The 27,778-nt window shown below is 45.2% G+C and overlaps 2 protein-coding genes across 7 annotated transcripts; one reads left to right on the forward strand and one right to left on the reverse strand.

The window, feature by feature from the left end:
- Positions 1-477: 477 nt before the first annotated feature.
- Positions 478-5,774, reverse strand: LOC123427600 (heavy metal-associated isoprenylated plant protein 35-like). Of its 6 annotated transcripts, XR_006622410.1 has the most exons (5): positions 5,362-5,774; positions 5,180-5,235; positions 4,081-4,442; positions 2,903-3,935; positions 2,265-2,815 (listed from the first exon to the last, which is right to left on the reverse strand). XR_006622410.1 is itself a non-coding variant. In XM_045111679.1 (4 exons), exons 2-3 carry the CDS (start codon positions 1,651-1,653, stop codon positions 652-654), a joined length of 876 nt encoding a protein of 291 aa, XP_044967614.1. In that variant the 5' UTR covers positions 1,654-2,815; positions 2,903-3,088; the 3' UTR covers positions 478-571; positions 624-651. The 6 variants fall into 6 exon arrangements, 3 of the variants coding, with proteins under 3 accessions (XP_044967614.1, XP_044967613.1, XP_044967612.1); XM_045111679.1 differs by lacking the exons at positions 4,081-4,442; positions 5,180-5,235; positions 5,362-5,774 and adding exons at positions 478-571; positions 624-1,503 and having other exon boundaries at positions 1,630-2,815; positions 2,903-3,088; XM_045111678.1 differs by lacking the exons at positions 4,081-4,442; positions 5,180-5,235; positions 5,362-5,774 and adding exons at positions 478-566; positions 619-1,503 and having other exon boundaries at positions 1,630-2,815; positions 2,903-3,088.
- Positions 5,775-22,491: 16,717 nt separating this feature from the next.
- LOC123428705 lies at positions 22,492-27,534 on the forward strand. Its single transcript, XM_045112884.1, has 3 exons — positions 22,492-22,632; positions 26,846-27,130; positions 27,218-27,534. The coding sequence occupies exons 1-3, from the start codon at positions 22,492-22,494 to the stop codon at positions 27,362-27,364; spliced, it is 573 nt and encodes a 190-aa protein (XP_044968819.1). The 3' UTR covers positions 27,365-27,534.
- Positions 27,535-27,778: the final 244 nt, after the last annotated feature.

Below are 27,778 nucleotides of genomic sequence, written 5' to 3' on the forward strand. Positions count from 1 at the left end.
TGGTATGTTTAAGGCCCTGTTTGGAACCAACCAAATTATATAATCTGGTTTTTATAATCTATTATGTTTTCAAATAGAACAATTTATATTGTAGATTTTAAAAACTAGATGACCAGATTATTAAAAACTCATAATCTACTCTACCCCAGCTAAAATCAGATTATGGATTACTAATAACCTATTACCCTTGTAAACTTGAAGATAATTACCTACTTCCACCGCCACCGTCTTATTTTTATACAGGACATACATGTCATTGTACAATGTAAAACCTGAATTACAGTTTATATAATCTGATCTACAAACATACCCTCCTAGATTATTTTTATAAACCAGATTATATAATCTATCTTCATAATCCAGATTATTATAATCTATTATGGTTCCAAACAGGGCCTAACTTAATAACTTCGCGATTAATTTGAGATCTTTTCATTCTGACGAGTTTATCTGAAACGCTGCGTCGCGAGAAATGCATTGCGATGTGGTTTGTTCGATCAACAATTCAACACAGGTTTCCAAGAAACAAACTGAATAATTAATTCATGGCGATCGATCAGGTGGATGTTGTACAGGAACGAGGGAACGGTGGGAGAAGGGGATAAATGGTGGATTAGCGTTGTCGACGTGGCTCCCTCGATCATGCAAGTTTCACATGATGTGGCAGCCGACGGCGTTGTCCTCGTTGAAGTAGTCCACGTCGAAGCGGGACGGCTGCGGCCGGACCAGCTGATGCTGCTGCTGCTGATGGGGAGGCCGCCACGGCATCGGCGCCGGCGGCGGAGGCGGCATCGCGTAGTACCCGCCGCCGTTGTAGTAGGGCGGCGCCGTCACGTTCGCCGCCGCGTAGTACGGCATCGTCGGCATGTACTGCATGGGCACGGCCATGCTGGGCGGCTCCGCGCGGTAGTAGTGGTGCTGCGCCGCCGCCTCGTGGTCGGGAGAGGATTGCTTGGCCTCGGCGGCGAAGCAGTCGTCTTCTTGTTTGGAAGCGCTCCCCTCCTCACCGGCGGCGCCCTTGGCCTTCTTCACGTGATCATCGGCGTCCCCGGCGGCGCCCTTGGCCTTCTTGCCGTGATCATCGGCGTCACCGCCGCCGCGCGCGGACTGCTGGTGCTGGCGCGCGCACTTGGTGCATTCTTTCTTGGACGACGCCGCCGCCAGCTTGTCGCCGACGTTGTCCTTTTCGTCGTCCTTGCGCTTGCTCTTCTCGCCCGCCGGAGCCAGCGCCATCACAGGCCGATCACCGCCATCCCGGTCCTTCCCGCCATCGCCCTCGCGCTTCTTCTGCTGCTCGGGCACCGCCGCCTCCACCACCTCGGCGATCTTGCCGACCTTGGCGAGCTTCTTGACGAGCACCTTGGTGTCGACGTTGCCGACGACGGTGACCCGGTCCAGCGACGGGTGGATCTCCGTCCTCAGCACGCCCTTGAGGTTCATGGCCTTCATCACCTTCCTCCTGCAGCCGTCGCAGCAGCTCACGTTCACCTTCAAATCAACTCTCTGCACACACACCACCAACAAAAACCCGGTCAGAAGTGTTCGTCCATTCACAATCAGAGCAAGCACCATGGAAGATACATCAATGGACAAGTAAGCTCTGAGTCTCTGACTGAATGATACACATACCTTGAGCTCTTCTTCCTTAGCCATGGCGATGATGACTACGGCGGGGGAGCTCAAGAGAGGCGACCGATCGCTCTGGAGCCGAGTGAGTGAGTGATGAGGTGGGTTGGTTAGACCGTTGCCGGCCCGTATTTATACACCAACGAACACTGAACACACATGTCCACAGAGCTCTTGCAACTGGACTAGTTCAGAACTTCAGATACCCGGCCATACGTACACTACACGGTCCGTCCGTTGATTCCGAGCTGTATTTACCAGTGCTATTTTAATCGTCCTAGCACAATGGAGGAGAGGGTATATACCGGGGACAACTCAATCATGTGTCCTTCAGTTGCAGTTCAAAAATAATTGTGTACTTTGAGTTGCATTGCAGCCGCTCACCATGTTTTCTCTGTTCTTGCGCCAGCATCAGAGCAGGGCAGAGATATTATGCCGTGGCATCTTCACTGGCTAGTGTAATAATATATGTGATGTGATGACCACATCTTTAGCTAGTACTACAATAACACTTCAACTGAAGGTTCTTCTTTCAGTGCATATATGCTATCCAAAAAAAATTAAAAATTGCACGGTCTGGGTGGGGGGCTTGATTTCAAATTATGTTGTTGACGTGTTGGTGAATTGGTTCATATATATACAAATTATAACTGCAAATGCTTTATGAAATGCAGTTCACTGCTGAGAAGAGCCATGGAGGCATTGTTCAGGCTGGCTGAATAGCCTGCCGTGGATCCTTTAGAAAGAAAACATAGGTCTACTTCATGGCTCTCTAACCATCCATTTGATACAGCTTTTGCAGCCATGTTACAGAGTATACAGCACAAAAGAGTAGAGGAGAGAGTACATTATACCGATATAAATTTGATGGTATACATGTAGCCGCACCGGGAGCGATGATCTGGGATTCTGGGGGCAGGTACAAGTTGCACAGCTTTTAGTCCATGATTAATCACAGCCAGACGCACAAATACCCGAACAAATCTCGGTGATTAGTTTAATCCCAAGAATCAGCTCGCCATTAAGCATGGTACCAGCAGAGGAAAGGGGGAAGCCATCTGTATCGAGCCATCGTAAGTGCCTCACAGTCTAGCATAGGGAAGAATAAGGCATCTGACGCCATTAAACAAGGTCATATGCACCGTAGCGGAGGACATCCTTTTCCACTTCCTTTCTTCAAGTTGTGCATCTGCAGCAAAGCAGTGATCAAATGGTCACAAGATGCATAGTATCATTAGGAAGACAGGCAAACGAAGGCAGGATATTCGGGGATCACCTTTTGATGAATACTTTTAGCAGATCTACGAATCAATTTGAGAGCATGTCTGCTCATGGTTCAGCCATAGTATTATAATACAGCCAATGCATTTGCCGCTGCCCGAGCAATTTTGAGAGGGCCCAACCATGAGACAAGCACCCATGGCTCGAATTTGGATTCCGGGCAACTTCAGAAGTGCAGGGCAGAACATTGTTTTCATGCAGCCATCCGAGCTTCGTCGGGGTCTGGGATGATGATATCAGTCCTCATCATTGGCCGGTACTCTTCAGGTATTTCAGCTCCCGCCTGCACACATAGCTCGACGACGGCCGGAGCTTTGCCATAGAAACTTCTTAGAGAGGATCTGAGAGGAGGGCCAGCAGGGTCAGGGACATGCCATACGTAGTTGGGTGGTATGACCTCATCGACAACCGCATCTTGCCACCCATGCTTGCCGTCTCGCCACTGGTGCTTGAAAGCCCCACAGAGCTTCACATTGTGTCCCCATGGACCAATGTGGACCTCAGAGCAATACCCGCATGCTTTTACCGTGTACTTGCTCATTAGCTGTGCGACACCCCGACGGACATCGCAGTATGCTTTCAGCGTCCTCTCTGCGTGCTCTTTCACATTGGATGGCACAGGTGACTGGCCCTGTTGGTTGCTAAATGTGTCAAGCTCAGCAAGAAGAGATATACAGTCCTCCGATCGGTGTGGCTTAGGCTCATCGACAACTCCGCCACGGTCAATAACCTTCTTGCCAATCATCCGCACAGGAGCAGTCCGTCTCCTTGTGGGATATTGTGGTAAGTCGACACCAGCCTGAATGCATAGCTCAACAATTGCTGGAATCCTGTCGAAGTCAAACCTGGTGTCATGCTTGACCCTCCGCCCAAATGGGTCAAAAAGATGGTAAGATTCAATCGGGATGAGCACATCGTTGATGGATCCTCTGACCCAAGAGTGGTGACTATTTCGACGCTGGCTTCCTGAGCCATAGCAATCTTGTATCTGGTGGCCAACTGGGCCAACATGTACTTGAGGGCATTTTCTACAAAATCACAAGACGGTTATTAATATACAAGTTACTTGACGAATCATGCCACATGACAGTGATCTACGTGCCTATACAAGGGTCTTAAAACATTAATGCATGTATAAACAGCTTATGACACATATCAGAATTTAGTGTTTACCTGCAACCATAAACTGTAACAACATTCAGAAGTTGAGAGATGCCTCTGATGAGAATTTTCCAGTTATCAAGGACTTCATAAGCAACAGGGACAAGCTCTGGTAAAAGCAAGCCGTTCTTTGGGGGCTCAAGAGGCTTCTCTATCCTCATCTGTGCAAGCCGCTTGTCTTTGCGGGAAGCTTGCAACATCTTCTTAATTGGGACAGGAAAGGGCTTCTTTTTGTTCTTCGGGTGTAATTCTGGGAGATCAACATTTTGTGGTTGTTGCTGATACCTCTCATGCTTCTTGCTAGCAGGATCAGGAGAGTACTCACAGCATGTTACTGACCTTGCCCGGCCAACTCGTTGATGTTGGGATCCTATCTGTGTCAAGTTGTAAACAAAAGGGATAAGAATAAATTGGTCACAGTGTTTGCAAACAGAGAGTGAGCATAAAATTCTTCGACTGCGGCAGCACTCCATCACAAATTCGTTTCGAGCATTCTACCAAAACCAAAATGACAGCAATACAGACCAACAGGCCGTTAATGGTAGTTATCTGCCAGAATGTAAGGGGCAGCCTGGTGCATGTAGCTCCTGCTTGCGCAGGGTCCGGGGAATGTTATCTGGCAGAATGTAATCACAAAAATTATGGTGCAGACTGAAAGGGAATCTCGTAAAGCAAAATTCAATGTAAAATGGCACTGCAGCAGGCCTGGCTGCATAAGATATCCACAACTGAAAAATGATAGGCCTTATGAATCTGAATAATTCGTGTTCCTACCTGGGTGTATAGAGATGATATACTTGCATTGGCCTTTAATTTTAATGTTACAGTAATTTGTCAATCAATAAGCTAGACAAAAACATGGGAGTTAAGGTGCAGCACAGGTGCTGAAAAAGTTATGCTATGGAATAGCACCGCACTTCTAATAATTATTACCCCCTCCGTAACTTAATACAAGATTTTTTGTAAACATCCATTTTGACTACCTAGAATGGTCGGAGGGCACTTTATATACTCAATTGGCTAACCTTACAGATGACATAAGAATCCATTCAAGCCTCTTGGCTGCGATTGACCGGGAACTGATTGTATAACGAGAGCAAGGAATCAATACCTTCACTAACTGGTTGGCTCTGGTTCCATTGATGCCTGTCAAGCTAAAACGAACGCCTGAACCCAAGATTCAAAGGTAAACTTTAGGCACAATTCTACACAATAATGTAACGACTACGATACTGGAAAGGCAATGGAACTGTGGAAGGCAATGAGGATTATTCCTTGACAGTGAGAACGTACCCTTACAGTTAAGTATCTCCATGACACAAACCCAGCCCCCCAAAACGAGCGCTGCTAAATTCAGCAGATAAGGAAGGCAACTTAAGCTGCTGCTGCTTCGGGTGCCCGGACACGGAGGAGGAGCAGACGATGCCGGTGGCGGAGGAAGGGCCGAAGCGGCGCCGGCAAACGGAGAAGAAAAGGGCCGTGGCGGAAGCGCGAAGAGAGAGATCGAGCCGCCGTCTCTCCTCGCGCGCGTCCGTGGGCAGGGAGCGCTACTGCCGAGCCCAGCGGAGAAACTATTTGGTAGGTCGCCGGCACGGAGGCTGCGCTGGAGAAGAGGTCGCCGGAGGAGGATTGGGGCTCTGCTTAGGCACCAACGGCCGGAGCTCACGGGCGGCGACGAGGCTCGTACGAGTGGCGGAGAGAGATAAGAACGGAAAGAGTGAAAATATCCTAGTTTGTTGCATTTCACTAGTGGCCCGTGGGCCTGTCTGATATGCAGGCCCTCAGTGTAATTGGGTTGTTGGGCTGTGACATATGCGAATGAGGAATGACGTAGCGATCGCTTAAAACCTTCAACGCTCTAAAAAAGAACGAGAAATGTTTTTATTTTATTTTCTCGTAAATTTTTGAAAACATCCCCGACTCACCCAACTCGGAGGGAAGCCTAGCGCCACAGCCAGGCTCCTCCTCCAGTGCCTCTTCTCTTATGTTGCTGCTGCTGACCTTGTCGCGGTGGCGATGGCCCCCCGCCTACAAAGATGACAAGGGAGAGTTGCGGTGGACGAGCGGTGTGTAGGGGTGGTTGTGGTCGTCTAGGCGACGACCGTGGCTGCACATGATAGTGGTGTGGGCTATGTCTGGGACCTCTTAATCCATGCGCGGATCAGAGGGTAACCTACACGGGCACCCTCCTCCGTGATTTGGCCGGCTCATTACATGGCGCGGGCGTCATCTTGTTTTTACGTTTATGTTTGTACTTTTAAAATTTTTGTATTTCCATTTATGTTTTTACTATTTAATTTTATATCAAATATGAAAATGATCCAAACCAAGAAAATGTTCACGAATGAAAAAAAAAGTTCTTATTTAATAATTGTTTGCTAATTTTCGAAATATTTCATCAGTTTGACAAAATCTTTGTAAGTTTAAAAATGTTCACAAATTCCAAAAAATGTTTAGCAAATTCCAAAATATTCATGAATTAAAACAATGTTCACAAATATTATTTTTTATTGAATTTAAAAAAAATCATGATTTCAAATATATTTATGAATTTTAAAAATATTCATGAATTGAAATATATTGTACTTCCTCCGTAAAAAAATATAAGAGCGTTTAGATCATTACTTTAGTTATCTAAATGCTTTTATATTTGTTTACAGAGGGAGTACATGAGATTTTTGCCAAAAAGTTTCGTAGTCATTTGACTACACATCCAGTACGTGGCTTCGCATGATGTGTGGTTTAGGAGTTGGACGGTTGGTGAATGTTGTTTATGTTTGTAATAGTTGGAGCGGCAGCCCGAAAAATCGTCGTGCTTTCGTAGGGTGTTGCTTCTTATGTGATTGTTTGGTTAACTACATCTGATGTGCGACCTTGAAGCCGTCGTGGGTATTGGAGCGGCAACTTCAGATCTTGTTGTAGCATGTCAACTCCGATTGCCGGATGGCAGAGCCGGCGGCTTGTCCAGTACACGGCCTCGGGTCGTGTGTATGTGTCGCTGATGTTTCAATTTTCGACCCGTGTTTCTTATCAAGCCATTAATTCTTATCCTTTTCAATGAAAATGCAGAGCTTCTATCTTAAAGAAAAACGTTTTTTGCAATTGAAAACGCGTGCTGAAAACCATCTTGATGTGTAGGGCCGCGGCGAGCCGAACCTTTTGAATGCCAACGGTCATCAACGTTGACCAAAAAGATCAGCGGGAATTATTGGCGTCGTCCAAAATGCACTAGGGCCTGGTGCCATAGCACTACGGCAGTAGGAGTAGAAAAACTTGGGACATCAACCCTGACCAACTACGGAACCCGATTCGTTTGGAACTTCTCGTCTCAGCAGTGGAGCAGTTCGAAAGGTCGCCGGGGAACCCGAGTCCAAATGGGAAGCAGCCAGCAGACGTTCGGTGGGTAAATGTGGACCGACCGATGTCTCTCCTTCCGAGTGACGCCTTCAACGACGGTTTTGGAGGGCGAGAAACCAATTGAAACCCGCCGTCGCCGTGCATGGATGCACTACCGCCTGTGACCGGCGTCCCTTTGAAAATCTGGATATGTGTTAGGATTACGCGCCTAAGTAATCCTGAAAATAGTAGTAGGAGTGCTACGAGCGTATGCCTCTTGGTGTCGCTATAAAGAGCAATGCTCCATTAGAAGAACATCACAAAGTCGAGAGCAGAGAGCGGCTTGTGGCATCAGCAAGTCTGCCTTGCCAGCTTCCTGCTTCAGCGGTTCTACTGTCTCTGTGAACTCAGACCGCGGCGTCGGCCATGAGCTACCCGCCACCGGGCACCGCGTACCCGCCGCCGGGGCAGGAGGCCTACCCGCCGCCGGCCTACGGCGCGCCACCGCCTGTCGCCGCCAACTACCAGCAGCAGCAGGCCCCGCCGCAGGATTCGCAGGACCGCGGCGGCGACGGCTTCTGGAAAGGATGGTACGTCATTGAGTTTTATGAGCCGTGATATATAAGCCACTCGATCGTCAGGATATACGTGCATGCATCATCATGCCATGTTCCCATCGCTTTCTATTCTGGTTTCTTCTAATCCGTTGTCCGTTTTCATCTGCAGTTGTGCTGCCATTTGCTGCTGCTGTCTGCTGGACATGTGCTTCTGATCACAAGCTCCTATTGCGAACACCGTGCAATCCCACGATGATCTACTCGGTCAGAGATGCTCATAGTTGATCATGGTTGTTTCTATCCTAGTATTTGGAGATTTGTATGGACGGTGTGGATCACTACATCGAATTGTACTAGTTAATTTTGATCTGGGCTTTTGGCTTCCTTCTTTATCACGATATTTGTTATTGGCAGAGTCTTAGTCTCTGTAGTTTGTTGGCTACGAGTTACACGCAACACTAGTATGCGAGGATTATTGGCGACACTATGATTATTCCAAATGATTTGGTTCATGCTCCGAAAGTGTTTCTTCATTGTTACATGCCTTAATTTCGATGGTTTGCTTGTTACAAACGCCACGATTCCCACAATGCAACAATTTGTTGCAAAGCAAGATAATATTCTTGGTTTCGACCCTTCAAATAATTCCGTGTTCTATCTGATGGAACAGAGGATCCATTAAATAAACGGTGTGACTGCACACGCTAAGTAACCTAAATATATGTTAGTATAAATTATGCTTGGCCAGGTTTATATTACAAGTTGTTTTGTCACGAGGCGGGGCGCCATATGTGGCTGCTAAATCCCCTGGAATTTATTTGTATTCAAACATCTACTTTAGTCGATTAAGCCAAGTGACACCCTTAAACAAATCCTAACGAGCGGAATTGTTCGATTAATCACCCTTCCCCTAAGGAAGTTTGAAATTTCCTTTTTTTTTGGAGCGGTTTTCCTATATGCCGCTGCATCGCACGGAGCAAGCAGTCAGCATTCTGTAGATGGGCCGGCCAAGTAGCTCGGCTACGATTCATTATTCCCAAATATTTTTTGGGTTTTTAATATTTTTCTTTATTCACTAGTTTAACTTTTCTTTTTTCTTTTTTATGTTTCTTATTCCGAATAATTGATTTAGTATTCTTTCCTTTTTCTTTTTAATCAATTCACACTTATCGACAAATGTTCAACTTTTTAAAATTTGATCATAATTTAAAACATCAATTGTTCTCAAAAAATAGTTTGTGTTTCTCAAACACCATTTGAAAATTACAAAATTTGTTTCCAAGTTTAAAAAAGTGCTTGGTTTTTCAAAAAAGGTTCAAATGTTTGAAACAATTATCTCATTTAAAAAAGACGTTCAAAATTAAAAAAATCACGTGTTAAAAATCATATTTTCGAAAAGTGTGTTGAATATTCAAAACATGTTCTTGCTTTAAAAAATTGATCACAAATTCAAGATCGAGTTTTCACAAACTATTTGTGAATTTCTAAATTTATCAGTGGTTTTTGAAAAATGAATGTTTGAAACAAGGTTCTCATTTAAAAAAAATCAAAAATCGTAAATTGTTCAGGTTTTCAAAAACATGAAAAATCAGAAGATATTCCCTGTTTTCAAAATTTGTTTGCAAATTCAGCAAAAGTTCATATTTTCATTAAAAAATAAAGTATTCACAAACTATTTTGGAATTTAAAAATGCTTCCTTTTAAAAAAAATGGAATTCGTAAAACTATTCCATGTTTGCAAAAAAATGCATTTAAAAAAGGAGGTAACAAAATGTTCATATTTTTCAAAAATGTTTGGAATTTGAAAATTGCTTGAAATGTAAAGTATATTTAGAATTAAAAAACAAAATTTAAACAAAGTTCAGAATTCCAATAAATATTTCAACCCCGACGCTGGAGGAAGTTCTTAAACATGAGAGCTACCTAGTGGCAGTTAGTTCTAGTGTCTCGCAGCATACGAGGAGCAATTGGATGTGGCTAGCAGAATTCCAATAAATGTTTCAAATTTGTACTTTTCAAAGGTTTTTACGCGCGCTACAAACACAATGATGTTAGATGTCTACCAATTAGGCTATTTTTTTAATATTACATTTTTTATTGTTTTTGAAAAATATTGCGTTGTTTGAAAAAAAATCAAAAATATAACGGTCTCGGCCTGACCGAAGCCGACTGGCTTCAGCGGCCTAGCCGTAGCTGAGTGCCCCCAATTGGCCTTGGTGTGGTCGGTTAGCCCCAGTCAGCCATGTGGTAGCCGACTATTGGCCGGGCCACGTCGCTCCCACCCACTCGGCCTGGAGGGTGGCGAGCAGGCCCAGGCGTGGCCGATAGGCCTTTCGGCCTTGACGAGGCCGATAGGTGGCCGATTTGAGTGATCCCTCCCTCTCCTTCTTCCTTATCCTCCTCATTATCTCTTTCTTTCTCTCCTTCTCCTCTTTCTTCTCTCCCCACCCGAAAACTCCCCCATCTCTACACTAAATCCTAACAGTTTTTTCTCACATTTTCCACCGTGGTTGTATTGTCTAGGGTTAGGGCAGCCAATCCATCTGTCTCGCTCATGATGGCAGAGGCGGAGGACGAAAAAAATTTAAGGTGTGGCCAAATCTTAAGGAAAGAATTCTTTTAATGCAAATCGAAAGAGTCAATACACATTACAAATGAAAATCAAATACAATAAAAATGTAGACATGTTTCAATAGAAAAACAACCTAAAACATACCGATAATGAAGCTTTTAATGACGTCTAGAAGACCCAGGTAATGGCAATGCCCTACCCTCACTCTGAAAAGCTGCCTTAATTTTACCAAGATCAGTACTTTTGAAGATCTCTCGCTCAATATAGCAAACCATCAAATCATTAAGCCAACCATCTGTCATCTTGCTGCGCAACTCAGTTTTGATGATTTTCATTGATAAGAAGGCCCTTTCAACTGTTGCCGTCGCTACCGGTAGTAACAATGCCAACTCAATGAGGCGATAAACAGTAGGAAACATGACATGCCTTTCAAGTTCAACCATCATTTTAGCTAGGCTTGCAATATCATGACAAGATCTAAAGTCTTCAATTCTTCTCATATGGATAATGAATAGATCAAGGTTATCTTCTATATGTTCACGTTCATAATCAGAGAAATCATCATGGTAAATCTCTGTGAGTCTAGCAAGCTTATGTAGGTTGAACCTAGAAAAGGAGTTTCTTGGGTCAAGACAAGAGAAGTTCTGGAGCAGCTATGAAGATACCTCATTAGAACGATGATCAAACTCTGTGGTGATGGAGTCTATAACAACATAGAAGGTGTCCACACGAAAAAATGATCAGCTGTGACATTGTTTCGTCCACCTTTTCTTGATTTACCCCACTTTGTAAAGATGTCATCCATATTTGGTATTGGAATGTCGTTTTTGGTGCAAAAGGCTTTGACATCTTCCAATAGTGGCTGCCAACCATCATTTCTCAAGTTGATCAAACGTGTTCTCACATCCGTAACCAATGACATTGCCTGAAATGAGATAATTACAATTTTAGATGCATGTATGCTGACATGAACTAAATATATCAACCATACTACATACATCTAACATGATCCATCACATACCTGAACAACATTTTGATCCTTTTTTTTTGCAATAGAAGAGATAAATCATTTGTGATGCGAAGGATTTTTAACATCATCTTCGGGATGAACACAAAGCTAAAAGTTTCCATTTGATGAACCAAACCTCCTGCCCTACATGGAACACGCACATCATCCTCAACAATGCCCAAAAATTCTATGACTGCATCCCACATTGATTCAATGCGAGATAAGGTTGTGTAATGAGATCCCCATCTTGTGTCTCCAGGTCTGACTAAGGATGTTTCCTGATTTCTCCCTCTTCCTGTGGTCATCTCACCTCTCTCAATCTTATCCAAAAGAACTTCCTTTTGCTTGTCAAGCGATTCATCCTTCCTCTTGAAAGATGAAGTACTGAGATTGGCAATCATGGTCACATATTCAAAAAAATCCTCAACACCCTTGCAACATCTCGAAACAGCAACAACTACCAAGTGCAGTTGGTGGGCAAAGCAGTGGATATAGAAAGCATATGGGTTCCCATCTCGAATTAACTTCTGAAGTCCATTGAATTCTCCTCTCATATTAGATGCCCCATCATAACCTTGCCCTCGTAGTCTTGCAACAACTAAACCGTGTTTAGCAAAAACCTCCAACAATGCCTTCTTCAAAGAAACAAATGTTGTGTCTGGAACATGCTTAATAGCCAAAAATCTTTCAACGGTCTCTCCTTTTTTTCTCAAATACCTGTAGAAGTAGACAATCATAAAATTAGTTAACCTACTCTACATATAACAGAAGGAAAAAATGTTGGGTAACGTAGCATAAATTCAAAATTTTCCTACGCATATTCAGATCTTCCTATGGAGAGACCAGCAACGAGAGAGGGGTAAGAGCATCTTCATACCTTTGAAGATCGCTAAGCGGAAGATTTACTAGAATGCGGTTGATGGAGTCGTACTCGCAGCGATTCGGATCGCGGTGTGATTCTGATCTAGTGCCGAACTACGACACCTCCGCGTTCAACACACGTGCAGCCCAGTGACGTCTCGCGCACCTTGATCCAGCAAGGAGGAGGGAGAGGTTGGGGAAGAACTCCAGCACCACAACGGCGTGGTGTCGATGGAGAGACGAGGTCTCCCGGCAGGGCTTCGCCAAGCACCGACAGAGAGGAGGAGAAAGAAGGGCAGGGCTGCGCCGAGGGAGAGGGAGAAGTCCATCTCCCAAGGGCCAAAACCCCTCTCTATTTATAGGAGGAGGGGGAGGGGTTGCGCCACCCCTAGGGTTCCCTCCCTAGGGACCGGCAGCCACCAGATGGGAAAGGGGGGCGGCGGCTAGGGTGGGGAGGGGGTGGCGCACTACCTGGTGGGCCTTAGGCCCACCTAGCTTAGGGTTTGCCCCCCCTTTTCTCCCCCCCACGCATTGGGCTGAGTGGGGAGGCGCACCAGCCCACATAGGGGCTGGTTCCCTTCCGCACTTGGGCCACCTTACCTCCCGGGGTCGTTGCCCCCTTCGGTGGACCCCTGGGGCCACCTCCGGTGGTCCCGGTGGTCCCGGTATGTTACCGGTGATGCCCGAAACACTTCCGGTATGCGAAACCATCCGTCCTATATATCAATCTTTACCTCCGGACCATTCCGGAGCTCCTCTTGACATCCGGGATCTCATGCGGGACTCCGAACAACTTTCGGTAACCTCGTATAACAATTCCCTATAACCCTAGCGTCATCGAACCTTAAGTGTGTAGACCCTACGGGTTCGGGAAACAGGCAGACATGACCGAGACGCCTCTCCGGCTAATAACCATCAGCGGGGTCTGGATACCCATGGTGGCTCCCACTTGCTCCACGATGATCTCATCGGATGAACCACGATGTCAAGGTTTCAATTAATCCCGTATACGATTCCCTTTGTCTGTCGGTATAGAACTTGCCCGAGATTCGATCATCGGTATACCTATACCTTGTTCAATCTTGTTACCGGTAAGTCTCTTTACTCGTTCCGTAGCACGTCATCGTGTGACTAACTCCTTAGTCACATTGAGCTCATGATGATGTTCTACCGAGTGGGCCCAGACATACTTCTCCGTCACACGGAGTGACAAATCCCGATCTCGATTCGTACCAACCCAACACACACTTTCGGAGGTACCCGTAGTGCACCTTTATAGTCACCCAGTTACGTTGTGACGTTTGATACACCCAAAGCACTCCTACGGTATCCGGGAGTTGCACAATCTCACGGTCGAAGGAAAAGATACTTGACATTAGAAAAGCTTTAGCATACGAACAATACGATCTAGTGCTATTCTTAGGATTGGGTCTTGTCCATCACATCATTCTCCTAATGATGTGATCCCGTTATCAATGACATCTAATGCCCATGATCAAGAAACCATGATCATCTATTGACTAATGAGTTAGCCAACTAGAGGCTTGCTATGACACTTTGTGATCTATTTATTCACACATGTATTATTGTTTCCTGTTAATACAATTATAGCATGAACAATAGACGATTATCATGAACAAGGAGATATGATAATAACGATTTTATTATTGCCTCTAGGGCATATTTCCAACAGTCTCCCACTTGCACTAGAGTCAATAATCTAGTTACATTGTGATGTATCGAACACCCATACCATGATGGTGTTGATCATGTTTTGCTCGTGGAAGAGGTTTAGTCAACGGGTCTGCAATATTCAGATCCGTGTGTACTTTACAAATATATATCACTCCACTCTGGACATGGTCCTGGATGGAGTTGTAGCGGCGTTTGATGTGCTTCGTCTTCCGGTGAAACCTGGGCTCCTTGGCTATGGCAATGGCCTAGTGTTATCACAGAAGAGTGTCATTGGACCCGACGCGCTTGGAACCACTCCAAGGTCGGTGATGAGCTCCTTCATCCAAATTCCTTCATGAGCTGCTTCTGAAGCAGCTATGTACTCCGCTTCACATGTAGATGCTGCCACGACTTCTTGCTTGCTGCTGCACCAGCTCACCGCCCCACCATTCAACACATATACGTATCCGGTCTGTGACTTAGAGTCATCCGGATCTGTGTCGAAGCTGGCATTGACGTAACCCTTTACGACGAGCTCTTTGTCACCTCCATAAACGAGAAACATTTCCTTAGTCCTTTTCAGATACTTAAAGATATTCTTGACCGATGTCCAGTGTTCCATACCGGGATCACTTTGGTACCTCCCTACCAAACTTATGGCAAGGTTTATATCAGGTCTGGTACACAGCATGGCATACATTAGAGAGCCCACGGCTGAAGCGTAGGGGACAAAACTCATCTTCTCTCTATCTGCTGCCGTGGTCGGCGACTGAGTCTTACTCAATCTCATACCTTGCAAAACTGGCAAGAACCCTTTCTTTGAGTTTTCCATATTGAACTTCTTCAATATCTTGTCAAGGTATGTACTTTGCGAAAGACCTATGAGACGTCTTGATCTATCTCTATAGATCTTGATGCCTAATATGTATGAAGCTTCTCCAAGGTCCTTCATTGAAAAACTTTTGTTCAAATAGGCCTTTATGCTCTCCAACATCCCTATATTATTCCCCATCAATAATATGTCATCCACATACAGTATGAGGAAAGCTACAGAGCTCCCACTCACTTTCTTGTACAGACAGGCTTCTCCGTAAACCTGTATGAACCCAAACGCTTTAATCACCTCATTAAAGCGAATGTTCCAACTCCGAGATGCTTGCACCAGCCCATAGATGGAGCGCTGGAGCTTGCACACTTTGTTAGCACCCTTAGGGTCGACAAAACCTTCTGGTTGCATCATATACAACTCTTCCTTAAGGTTCCCGTTAAGGAACGCTGTTTTGACGTCCATTTGCCAAATTTCATAATCATAAAAGGCGGCAATTACTAACATGATTCGGACTGATTTCAGCTTCGCTACGGGAGAGAAAGTCTCTTCGTAGTCAACTCCTTGAATTTGTCGAAAACCCTTTGCGACAAGTCGAGCTTTGTAAACGTTACATTACCGTTTGCATCAGTCTTCTTCTTGAAGATCCATTTATTTTCTATAGCTCGCCGGTCATTGGGCAAGTCCACCAAAGTCCATACTTTGTTCTCATACATGGACCCTATCTCGGATTTCATAGCCTCAAGCCATTTGTTGGAATCCGGGCCCGCCATCGCTTCTTCATAGTTCGAAGGTTCACCGTTGTCTAACAACATGATTTCCATCACAGGGTTGCCGTACCATTCTGGTGCCGAGCGTGCCCTTGTGGACTTTCGCGGTTCAGTAGTAACTTGATCCGAAGCTTCATGATCATCATCATTAACTTCCTCTTCAGTTGGTGTAGGCACCACAGGAACAACTTCCCGCGCTGCGCTACTATCCTGTTCGAGAGGGGGTGTAATTACCTCATCAAGTTCTACCTTCCTCCCACTTACTTCTTTCGAGAGAAACTCTTTCTCTAGAAAGGATCCGTTCTTGGCAACAAAGGTCTTACCTTCGGATCTAAGATAGAAGGTATACCCAATAGTTTCCTTAGGGTATCCTATGAATACGCATTTCTCCGCTTTGGGTTCGAGATTTTCTTGTTGAAGTTTCTTCACATAAGCATAGCAGCCCCAAACTTTAAGAAACGACAACTTAGGTTTCTTGTCAAACCATAGTTCATACGATGTCGTCTCAACGGATTTAGACGGTGCCCTATTTAAAGCGAATGCTGTTGTTTCTAATGCGTATCCCCAAAATGATAGCGGTAAGTCGGTAAGAGACATCATAGATCGTACCATATCTAATAAAGTGCGATTACGACGTTCAGACACTCCGTTGCGTTGCGGTGTGCCAGGCGGCGTCAGTTGTGAAACGATTCCACACTTCCTTAGGTGTGTGCCAAACTCGTGACTCAAATATTCTCCTCCACGATCAGATCGCAGACATTTAATTTTTCTGTCACGTTGATTCTCAACCTCACTCTGAAATTCCTTGAACTTTTCAAACGTCTCAGATTTGTGCTTCATTAAGTAGATATACCCATACCTACTCAAATCATCGGTGAGAGTGAGAACATAATGATAGCCACCGCGAGCTTCAACGTTCATCGGACCACACACATCAGTGTGTATTATTTCCAATAAGTCGGTTGCTCTCTCCATTAGTCCTGAGAATGGAGTCTTAGTCATCTTGCCCATGAGGCACGGTTCGCATGTGTCAAATGATTCAAAGTCAAGAGACTCTAATAGTCCATCAGTATGGAGCTTCTTCATGCGCTTAACGCCGATATGACCAAGGCGGCAGTGCCACAAGTATGTGGGACTATCATTATCAACTTTACATTTTTTGGTACTCACACTATGAATATGTGTAACATCACGATCGAGATTCATCAAGAATAAACCATTCACCAGCGGAGCATGACCATAAAACATATCACTCATATAAATAGAACAACCATTATTCTCTGACTTAAATCAGTAGCCGTCTCGCATTAAGCAAGACCCTGATACAATATTCATGCTCAAAGCTGGTACTAAATAACAATTATTAACGTTTAAAACTAATCTCGACGGTAGATGTAGAGGGAGCGTGCCGACGGCGATTACATGGACCTTGGAACCATTCCCGACGTGCATCGTCACCTCGTCCTTGGCCAGTCTCCGCTTATTCCGTAGTTCCTGCTTTGAGTTGCAAATGTGAGCAACAACACCGGTATCAAATACCCAAGAGCTACTACGAGCGCTGGTAAGGTACACATCAATAACATGTATATCACATATACCTTTAACGTTGTCGGCCTTCTTGTCCGCTAAGTATTTGGGGCAGTTCCGCTTCCAGTGACCTTTTCCCTTGCAATAGAAGCACTCAGTCTCAGGCTTGGGTCCATTCTTTTTCTTCTTCCCGGCATCTGGCTTACCGGGCGCGGCAACAGCTTTGCCGGCTTTCTTGAAGTTCTTCTTACCCTTGCCTTTCTTGAAACTAGTGGTCTTGTTGACCATCAACACTTGATGCTCTTTCTTGATTTCTACTTCTACAGACTTGAGCATCGAGTACAACTCGGGAATGGTCTTTTCCATCCCTTGCATGTTGTAGTTAAGCACAAAGCCTTTGTAGCTTGGTGGGAGAGACTGGAGGATTCTGTCAATTATAGCATCATCCGGAAGTTCGACTCCAAGTGAAGTCAGACGACCGTGTAACCCAGACATTTTGAGTATGTGCTAACTAACAGAACTGTTCTCCTCCATCTTACAGCTAAAGAACTTGTCGGAGACTTCACATCTCTCGACACGGGCATGAGCTTGAAAAACTAGCTTCAGCTCCTGGAACATCTCATATGCCCCGTGTTGCTCAAAACGCCTTTGGAGCCCCGTTTCTAAACTGTATAACATGCCACACCTAACCAGAGAGTAGTCATCACTCCGCGTTTGCCAGACGTTCAGAATGTCCTGGGCTGCTGCGGGAGCGGGAGGGTCACCTAGCGGCGCATCAAGGACATAAGCCTTTTTAGCTGCTTCAAGGATGAGCTTCAAGTTGCGAACCCAGTCCGCATAGTTGCTACCATCATCTTTCAGCTTGTTTTTCTCTAGGAATGCGTTGAAATTGAGGTTGACGTTGGCCATCTACAATATTTATAAAGACAACTTTTAGACTAAGTTCATGACAATTAAGTTCATTTAATCAAATTAAGTATGAACTCCCACTTAAATCGACATCCCTCTAGTCATCTAAGTGTTACATGATCCATGTTGACTAACCCGTGACCGATCATCACGTGAGACGGACTAGTCACCATGGTGAGCAACTTCATGCTGATCGTATTCAACCATACGACTCATGTTCGACCTTTCGGTCTCTTGTATTCGAGGTCATGTTTGTACATGCTAAGCTCGTCGAGTCAACCTAGGTGTTTCGCGTGTGTAAATCTGGCTTACACCCGTTGTATGCGAACGTTAGAATCTATCACACCCGATCATCACGTGGTGCTTCGAGACAACGAACCTTCGCAACGGTGCACACTTAGGGGAATACGTTCTCGAAATTTTAAGAGGGATCATCTTATTATGCTACCGTCGTTCTAAGCAATAAGATGTAAAACATGATAAACATCACAATGCAATCATATAGTGACATGATATGGCCATTATCATCTTCGCCCTTTCGGTCTCCATCTTCGGGCATCGCATGATCATCATCGTCACCAGCGTGACACCATGATCTCCATCATCATGATCTCCATCATCGTGTCTCCGTGAAGTCGTCACGCCAACTACTACTATCACTACTATTATAGCTAACCGTTAGCAATGAAGTAAAAGTAGTAAGCACATGGCGTTGCATCTCATACAATAAATTAAGACAACTCCTATGGCTCCTGCCAGTTGTCATACTCATCGACATGCAAGTCGTGAAACCTATTACAATAACATGATCATCTCATACATCATACATGCAACATCACAACTTTGGCCATATCACATCACATGTCAAACCCTGCAAAAACAAGTTAGACGTCCTCTAATTGTTGTTGCAAGTTTTACGTGGCTGATTGGGTTTCTAGCAAGAACGCCTTCTTACCTACGTGACAGCCACAACGATGATATGCCAAAGCTATTTACCCTTCGTAAGGACCCTTTTCATCAAATCCAATCCGACTAGAGTAGGAGAGACAGACACCCGCTAGCCACCTTTATGCATGGTGTGCATGTCTGTCGGTGGAACCAGTCTCACGTAAGCGTACGTGTAAAGTCGGTCCGGGCCGCTTCATCCCAAAATACCGCCGGAAAAGAATAAGACTAGTAGAGGCAAGCAAATTGACAAATCATCGCCCACAACTTTTGTGTTCTACTCGTGCATAGAATCTACGCATAGAAAACCTGGCTCGGATGCCACTGTTGGGTAACGTAGCATAAATTCAGAATTTTCCTACGCATATTCAGATCTTCCCATGGAGAGACCAGCAACGAGAGAGGGGTAAGAGCATCTTCATACCTTTGAAGATCGCTAAGCGGAAGCGTTACTAGAACGCGGTTGATGGAGTCGTACTCGCAGCGATTCGGATCGCGGTGTGATTCCGATCTAGTGCCGAACTACGGCACCTCCGCGTTCAACACACGTGCAGCCCGGTGACGTCTCCCGCACCTTGATCCAGCAAGGAGGAGGAAGAGGTTGGGGAAGAACTCCAGCAGCACGACGGCGTGGTGTCGACGGAGAGACGAGGTCTCCCGGCAGGGCTTCGCCAAGCACCGGCAGAGAGGAGGAGAAAGAAGGGCAGGGCTGCGCCGAGGGAGAGGGAGAAGTCTATCTCCCAAGGGCCAAAACCCCTCTCTATTTATAGGAGGAGGGGGAGGGGCTGCGCCACCCCTATGGTTCCCTCCCTAGGGACCGGCGGCCACCAGATGGGAAAGGGGGGCGGCGGCTAGGGTGGGGAGGGGGTGGCGCACCACCTGGTGGGCCTTAGGCCCACCTGGCTTAGGGTTTGCTCCCCCCCCTTTTCTCTCCCCCACGCATTGGGCTGAGTGGGGAGGTGCTCCAGCCCACCTAGGGGCTGGTTCCCTTCCCCACTTGGCCCACCTTACTTCCCGGGGTCGTTGCCCCCCTTCGGTGGACCCCCGGGGCCACCTCCGGTGGTCCCGGTGGTCCCGGTACGTTACCGGTGATGCCCGAAACACTTCCGGTATCCGAAACCATCCGTCCTATATACCAATCTTTTCCTCCGGACCATTCCGGAGCTCCTCGTGACGTCCGGGATCTCATCCGGGACTCCGAACAACTTTTGGTAACCTCGTATAACAATTCCCTATAACCCTAGCGTCATCGAACCTTAAGTGTGTAGACCCTACGGGTTCGGGAGACAGGCAGACATGACCGAGACGCCTCTCCGACTAATAACCATCAGCGGGGTCTGGATACCCATGGTGGCTCCCACTTGCTCCACGATGATCTCATCGGATGAACCACGATGTCAAGGATTCAATTAATCCCGTATACGATTCCCTTTGTCTGTCGGTATAGAACTTGCCCGAGATTCGATCGTTGGTATACCTATACCTTGTTCAATCTCATTACCGGTAAGTCTCTTTACTCGTTCCGTAGCACGTCATTGTGTGACTAACTCCTTAGTCACATTGAGCTCATGATGATGTTCTACCGAGTGGGCCCAGAGATACCTCTCCGTCACACGGAGTGACAAATCCCGATCTCGATTCGTACCAACCCAACAGACACTTTCGGAGGTACCCGTAGTGCACCTTTATAGTCACCCAGTTACGTTGTGACGTTTGATACACCCAAAGCACTCCTACGGTATCCGGGAGTTGCACAATCTCACGGTCGAAGGAAAAGATACTTGACATTAGAAAAGCTTTAGCATACGAACAATACGATCTAGTGCTATGCTTAGGATTGGGTCTTGTCCATCACATCATTCTCCTAATGATGTGATCCCGTTATCAATGACATCTAATGCCCATGATCAGGAAACCATGATCATCTATTGACTAACGAGCTAGCCAACTAGAGGCTTGCTAGGGACACTTTGTGATCTATTTATTCACAGATGTATTACTATTTCCTGTTAATACAATTATAGCATGAACAATAGACGATTATCATGAACAAGGAAATATGATAATAACGATTTTATTATTGCCTCTAGAATAGAGAAAAGGCAGTCACCCGTCTCTTCTTTGATTACTTTGGTGACTGCGTTTGCACAATGTTTGACAAGGTCCACCAACATGTTTATGAAATGCTGCAACTCCATTTTTCCAACAGTCAAAACCAAATTTGGAGAAGACATCATGCCCAAATTTATCATCCATTCGGTCATGCTTGAAAATAAAACAAGAGAAGCAATAAGCCTTATGCTTTGTTACACTATATTCCAAGCAAGCAAAGTCTTTATACCATTGTGGTCGGAAGCATCTTCCATCTCTATTTGGGGGGGAAATGCAACTTGCTGGTTGAGTTGCACCCATTCGTATATAAGCAAATCTAACATCATCTCTAATGTTGGGGGCAAAACAATCAAGTGGAATGCGAAGTCCTGGATCACCATTTATGTAATCTTCACTAAAAATAGTTATACCTTCAACCCCGTGAACTTCTACATTCTCTTCCACTATAGCTTCAACGAAATTTCTAGTTTGTTCCACTTCCATGGAAATAACTTGATTTTGATCATAGTCATGTGCTGAAATATTGACACTTTCACGGGTGCTTGGATTTGATTTTGAGCTGCTGCCACCACCAAGCACTTGAAAATACTTTTTTAAATCTGCAATCACAACAATGTTTCAATACAATCTGCTCCCACTACCAAGTACCAACCACTTCGAATTTCAGAAAAATGAAAGACTACCTCTTCCTCTTTTCTTTGGATTTGCTAGATCCTTCTCCTTTCTTTCCATCTTATACCTGAAAACTGAAAATTTAGCGGCAATCTCCTTCCTGTGGATTCCCCAGTGCTCAGCTAGTCAGCTATCCCCTGCCCAGCCGCCGCTTCCCCTATCCCCTGCCCCGCCGTCGCCTCCCAGCCAGCCCCTCCGTCGCCGTTGTCTGCCCCGCCGGTTCCGGCGAGGGACCAGTTGCCGCCGCCGCCGTTTGCTGGCCCGCACCCCCGGCTGAACCTACACGCAGCCGGGCCGGCAACACGCCCAACCGAGTCGGCAACACGCCTAGCCACTAGTTCAGCCGCCGCCTAGGGTTTGCTGTGCGAGTCTGCGTGGGGTGGGGAGTGCGTCGTGGTGGGCTGGTGGCCAAGACTGGGTCGCGATGGAGAAAACGGGGAGGAAGCAGCGATGTGTTGGGCTGGTTCCCAGGCACGCACCAGGTATCCACGCTGGCCTCTTTTGGTCATTAGTGATTAGCCATTTAGCCTACTAGTACTATTTTTTCCCTCCAAATCAAGGTATGGCACTTGCCATACCTTGCCCACCGAGAAGCTCCGCCAGTGCATGATGGGGTGGTTCGCGGTGGTTGTGTTGACCATTTTTTGGTGGTGATGGTGGAGGTTGAGGTCGAGGTGGTGGTTGTGGAGGTTGAGGTGGAGGTGGTGGTGTGGTGGTGGTGGTGGAGTGTGGGTGAAGTTGGAGGTGGTGGTGTTCGTCGTTCGTCATTCATCGTTTCTTCGCACGCTTCAAGGGTAAAATTCAACATTTGTTTCCGTTGCGTTGTTAAATAATTTTTAGGAGCTCTGGTATATTTGGGAAATATATTTAGGTCTTCTGATTTGTAGTTGATTCGGAAAATGTCAATTAAGTTGTTTAATTAATTTTAGCTGCTCTGATAGATTTGGAAAATATATTTAGGTCTTCCAATTTTAATTGATTCCAAAAATGTCAGTTAAGTTGTTTAATTACTTTAAGTGCTCCGGTAGATTTAGGAAATATATTTAAGTCTTGTAATTTTTAGTTGATCCGAAAAAAAAAATTAGTTTTGTCCTTTTTCTAAAATTTGTCGTTGTTAAATAATTTTTTAGATCACCAGAGATGTCTGATTTAGTGAAGGTAGGAAAGAAATGGCAGGAAACGAGGCAGAAAAAAATGGCGGAAAACAAGGTGGGAAAGAAAATGGCGGGAAATTGAGGCAGGAAAGAAAGGGCGGAAAAATTTATAGAGGTACAATTTTAATATCGTGGACATAAAAAATTATGCATTGCATGGCAAAAAATTCATGTATTTATTGGCTTTGCCAATATCAATTAGTACTAATTGGTCACGGATAGGCCGATTTATACTAATTGGTTACGGCTAGGCCAATTAGTACTAATCGGCCTAGCCAAGGCCAATAGGAGCCCGCATGCAAAGCCGACAGGCTTGTCGGCCTAGCCATAACCGACATGGACTAATTGATCTTGGCTAGGCCGACAGGACTACATTTAAAAAAATAACGTGATATTTTTCAAAAACAATAAAAAAAATGAATTATTTAAAAAAGTTAGCTACCAATTAGCTGGCCTAGTCATTGACCTTATGCGTCGCGAGCGTTGTTCAACGCGCTTAGCGTCATATAGAGACTCTTAGGGAGCTCCTATTTGCTGCGTACTCCCACCGTTCGTTAATAAGTGTATTTTTTTCTTTTCTGTCAGTCAAACTAGTTAAACTTTGACTAACTTTATTGAAAAAAATGCTAGCATTTATGACATCAAATAAGTATCAATAGATTTGTCTTTACAGGAAGTTTCTAAATATATAATTTTCATGTTATATATGTTGCTACTATTTTTTATAAAGTTGGTCAAATTTTAAATTTTTTGACTAAGTACAAATCTATATGTACACTTATTTATGAACAGAGGGAGTAGGTCAAATAGCCACCAAACCAGCGCCAGCTTGCCCCCCCCCTCCCCCCGCGCGTGCATTTTGGATCGGCCCCATGTGTGGGCTGGGTACCCTTGTTTATTTTTCGTTTTTCTCTTTTTGTTTCTTTTTTGATTCAAGAACTATTCCCTAATCCCAAATTTGCAAATTTATGTTTGAGATTTTTACAAAAACTAAAAGTTTCTGATTTTGAAAAATATTATGAAATTTCAAAAACAGTGAGGATTTCAAAAAATGGTCTTGAATTTCAAAACAAATAGCACTGGAATAAATAAATATTGCAAAAATTATTTGGGACTCCAAAAAGAAAGTTCACAAGTTCAAAAATTGTTTGCAATTTCTAAAAAGTTCATGAATACAGAAATTGTTTGTTAATACAAATGTATTTGTAAGTTCAAAAACTATTCATGAATTTAAAAAAATTGAGTACTTGAATTATTTTAGTGAACTCAATTTTTTTGTGAATTTGAAAACTATTCATGATTATGAAAAAAGTTCACAATTTCAAAAGTTGTCCACTATACAAATAATCGTTCAAGATATAAAAATGATCATGATGAAAAGCAAGGGGAAACGAATTTGAAAACGAAGACTAGAATACCGGATCTCTCAAAAATCTACATGGGTCAGTCGATATCTGTCATTGTGAATCAACACTCAACAGGGTGTGTGTTTGCTCCCTGCCTAGAGACCCGCACAATAAATAGGACTGATCCTCCCTGGCACACGAATCGATCGCGAAGAGGAACCTTCCCATCTCACGTTCGATATTCGGACCCGTAATTCTATAATTGGATTTATATTCAATAGAAGTTTTAATGATACTTTCTCTGCAATATAAGACCTAATTATCTAAAAGGTTTACATTTTTTTTAGAAAGATTTTTTTATAAAAGAAGGTTAAAACATCTGACCTCTGCATCAATCGATGCATACGATCAATTTTATTTATTATTTAACTATGTCTAACAAGAACATACATTAAATGACCCGAAGTCACCACTCGCATCTATACAAACTCGATAATGTGAAGTGATCTCACTTCCAGCGACGGAGACACGCCCCAGTCAGCAGCCAAATCCTTTGTTAACTGTTCGTACTGTACCATTTTCTACCACTGTAGCTACTATTCATACTGAAGGTGGGCTCGGGCGTGTGTTCCTGCTGGCTCCGCTACTGCTCTCTTTTCATATATAAAATTGGTGTCGTCATTAATCCATCCACATAACATATCGAAAACCATAACCGGTGCAACACATCTAGAGCGTACATCACATGCACACGTTTTAGACGTCGTCCTCATCATCAAACCGCTGAACCATCTTCAGAAGAGAGATCTGCATCCTTCTTAACAGTCCCTCCATCCGTCGACGCCACCATGGCGCCCGACGGCGCCACCGCCCCGTGCTCGTCCGTCCAGACGCGAAGCTTATAGAAGATCTGTCATGCATAGCACCTGCCGACTAGCTCATGGCACAACGTAGGACCTATCGGTCAGGCATGACTTGACATGTCCATCGAAAGCTCCATGCAAGATGAAGCCGCTTCACCTCCTACCTCTGTCTTTCACCTCTACTCCACAAATGATGCTCCCAAGATAGAAAACGACACAACGGTACCGTCATCATCCGATCTGGAAGACCAGACCCTTGGGTTTCCCCCGGAGTAGCCCGACTGAGTCGACGACGACGCCATCATCAAGGTAACGACACAGAACACCGTCATCGTCTGCCATCGACTCGGTTTTCACCTTCAACTATGTTTTCCCGACTCGCAACCGGAACTCGATGACGGATCTCGAGATCTGACCATCAAGCCTCAGGCCGACCACCTCCAGCAGAGGAGATGGGCACAACCGCTAGTGGCATCAGCCAAATTAAATCTGATCGGAGGCGCCCCCGACCAATCAACCATGGCCATATCCCCTCCTGATCCGCCCTCTCCATGAAGTCGCCGGAGCAGCGCCAAACTGCCAAGAAAGACGAAGACCGAAGGACGATCTCGCATCGTCGATCCCTTTAGACCTTGGTGCTGCAACCTAGACCGCGCCATCCTCATCATCGGTTGTGTCCGGGCTTAGCCGGCGCACGTCTCTAGGGACGACGAGGCGGGGGAGAGGGGGGAGGGGGCGGCGGACGGGGCCCTGGGTTGGCCCCTGATCGCTGTGGAGGGAGCAATCCAAGGAGCCCTCTCGGTTCTCGAGCTTTGACTTGATTAGTCTAAGAGAGGTAATACATACTCCCTTCATTACAGTATATTGGGCGAATCTTACGGGGCTCTAAGACCTAGATGTTTTTTTATTGGTAGGAAAAACCGAGTCGACGAGCTGTAGAAGCGCCTAATTAATCGCAAAACTGACGCATTAGTAACCCCCCGTCCATTAAACAAGTGAGTTCCTCGCATGCATTGGTGAAGACGGTTTTTAAAACACCCCAATTAATAGGCTAATTAATATCATGCGTCTTATTTCTTTCTAATTATGAAAAATTATCGTTTTGGAGATACTTCCAATATACTGTGATGGAGGGAGTACTATCTTTGTTACATGTAACTTATGTTTTATTACTCAAACTGATAATTGGAATTTGATCGAAAATATAAGGACTATAGTAAACTCAAAGAAAAGTTTGGCAAACTCGGAGCATAAATCAACCGTCACCAACTACGGAACCCGATTCCTTTGGAACTTCTCGTCTAAGCAGTACAGAACCCGATGGAACCGAGTCCAGTCCGGCAACATCCAAATGGGAACCAGCTAGCTAGCAGACGTTGGGAGACTAGAGAGTACGTGAACACACGCAAATGTGGACCGATCTCTCTCCTTCCGAGTGACGCATTTCAAGTTTCCAACAACGCGTTTCGGAGTAAATGAAGCCCGCAGTCGCCGCCGTGCGCGGATCGATGCATCCGTGTGATCGCCGGACCGGCGACCCTTTGAAATTTGGATGTGTGTGCAACCGCCTTAGGTTTACGCGGCTAAGCAATGTAACCCCTCATGGTGTCAGACACTATATAAAGAGTCGCCATGCTCCAGTAGAAGAATATCACAAGCTCGAGAGCAGAGAGCACCTGCACCTGCACAGCAATCGCCACTGCACTATTTCTACTGCTGTCTTGCGCTTCTCTCTGCGATTTCGACCGCCGCGTCGACCATGAGCTACCCGCCACCGGGCACCGCGTACCCGCCGCCGGGCCAGGAGGCCTACCCACCTCCTCCAGGGTACGGCGCTCCGCCGCCTGTCGCCGCCGACTACCAGTACCAGCAGCAGCAGGCCCCGCCGCCGGAACCGGAGGACAGCGGCGACGGCTTCTGGAAAGGATGGTACGGCTACTCGATCGTCAAGATTACCCACTGCTTTCTGTTTTGATTTCTTCTAATCTGACGTACGTGGTCCGTTTTCATCTGCAGTTGTGCTGCTATTTGCTGCTGTTGTCTGCTCGACATGTGCTTCTGATCACAAGTTCGTGCTGCAACACCACGCAATCCGACGATGATCAACATCTACTCTACTCAGAGCTGCTCATATATAGAAGTATTTTCTTTCTATCGTACTAGTATTTGTGCTGTTCGGATCGAGATTTGCATGGACGGTGTAAATCGCTACATCGAATTTATACTTGTAGTTAATTTTGCATCTGGGTTTTGGCCTAAAATTATGTATCATGATATATTGATATTGTTAATTGACACAGCCCTAGTCTCTTCAGTTCGTTGGCTGTTCAAATGATTTCGTTCATGCCCCAAAAGTGTATTTTTTTTGTTATTAAATTACATGTATTACTTCCGATGTTGTGATTTCTCAAATGATTTGTTGCGAGGAGTAAATATTTGTTTCTACATTTTTATACTACATGCACATGTTTATTATTTAGAACCTGGCCCCTCCCAATGTCAAGCTCTTCGCTTCGTTCACCACTTAAGATAGGATTTAAACCGTCGATTGGTCAAACGGGATTGGATCAATTGTGG

The sequence above is a fragment of the Hordeum vulgare genome, chromosome 2H (genome assembly GCF_904849725.1).
Source record: "Hordeum vulgare subsp. vulgare chromosome 2H, MorexV3_pseudomolecules_assembly, whole genome shotgun sequence".
Taxonomy (NCBI): domain Eukaryota; kingdom Viridiplantae; phylum Streptophyta; class Magnoliopsida; order Poales; family Poaceae; genus Hordeum; species Hordeum vulgare.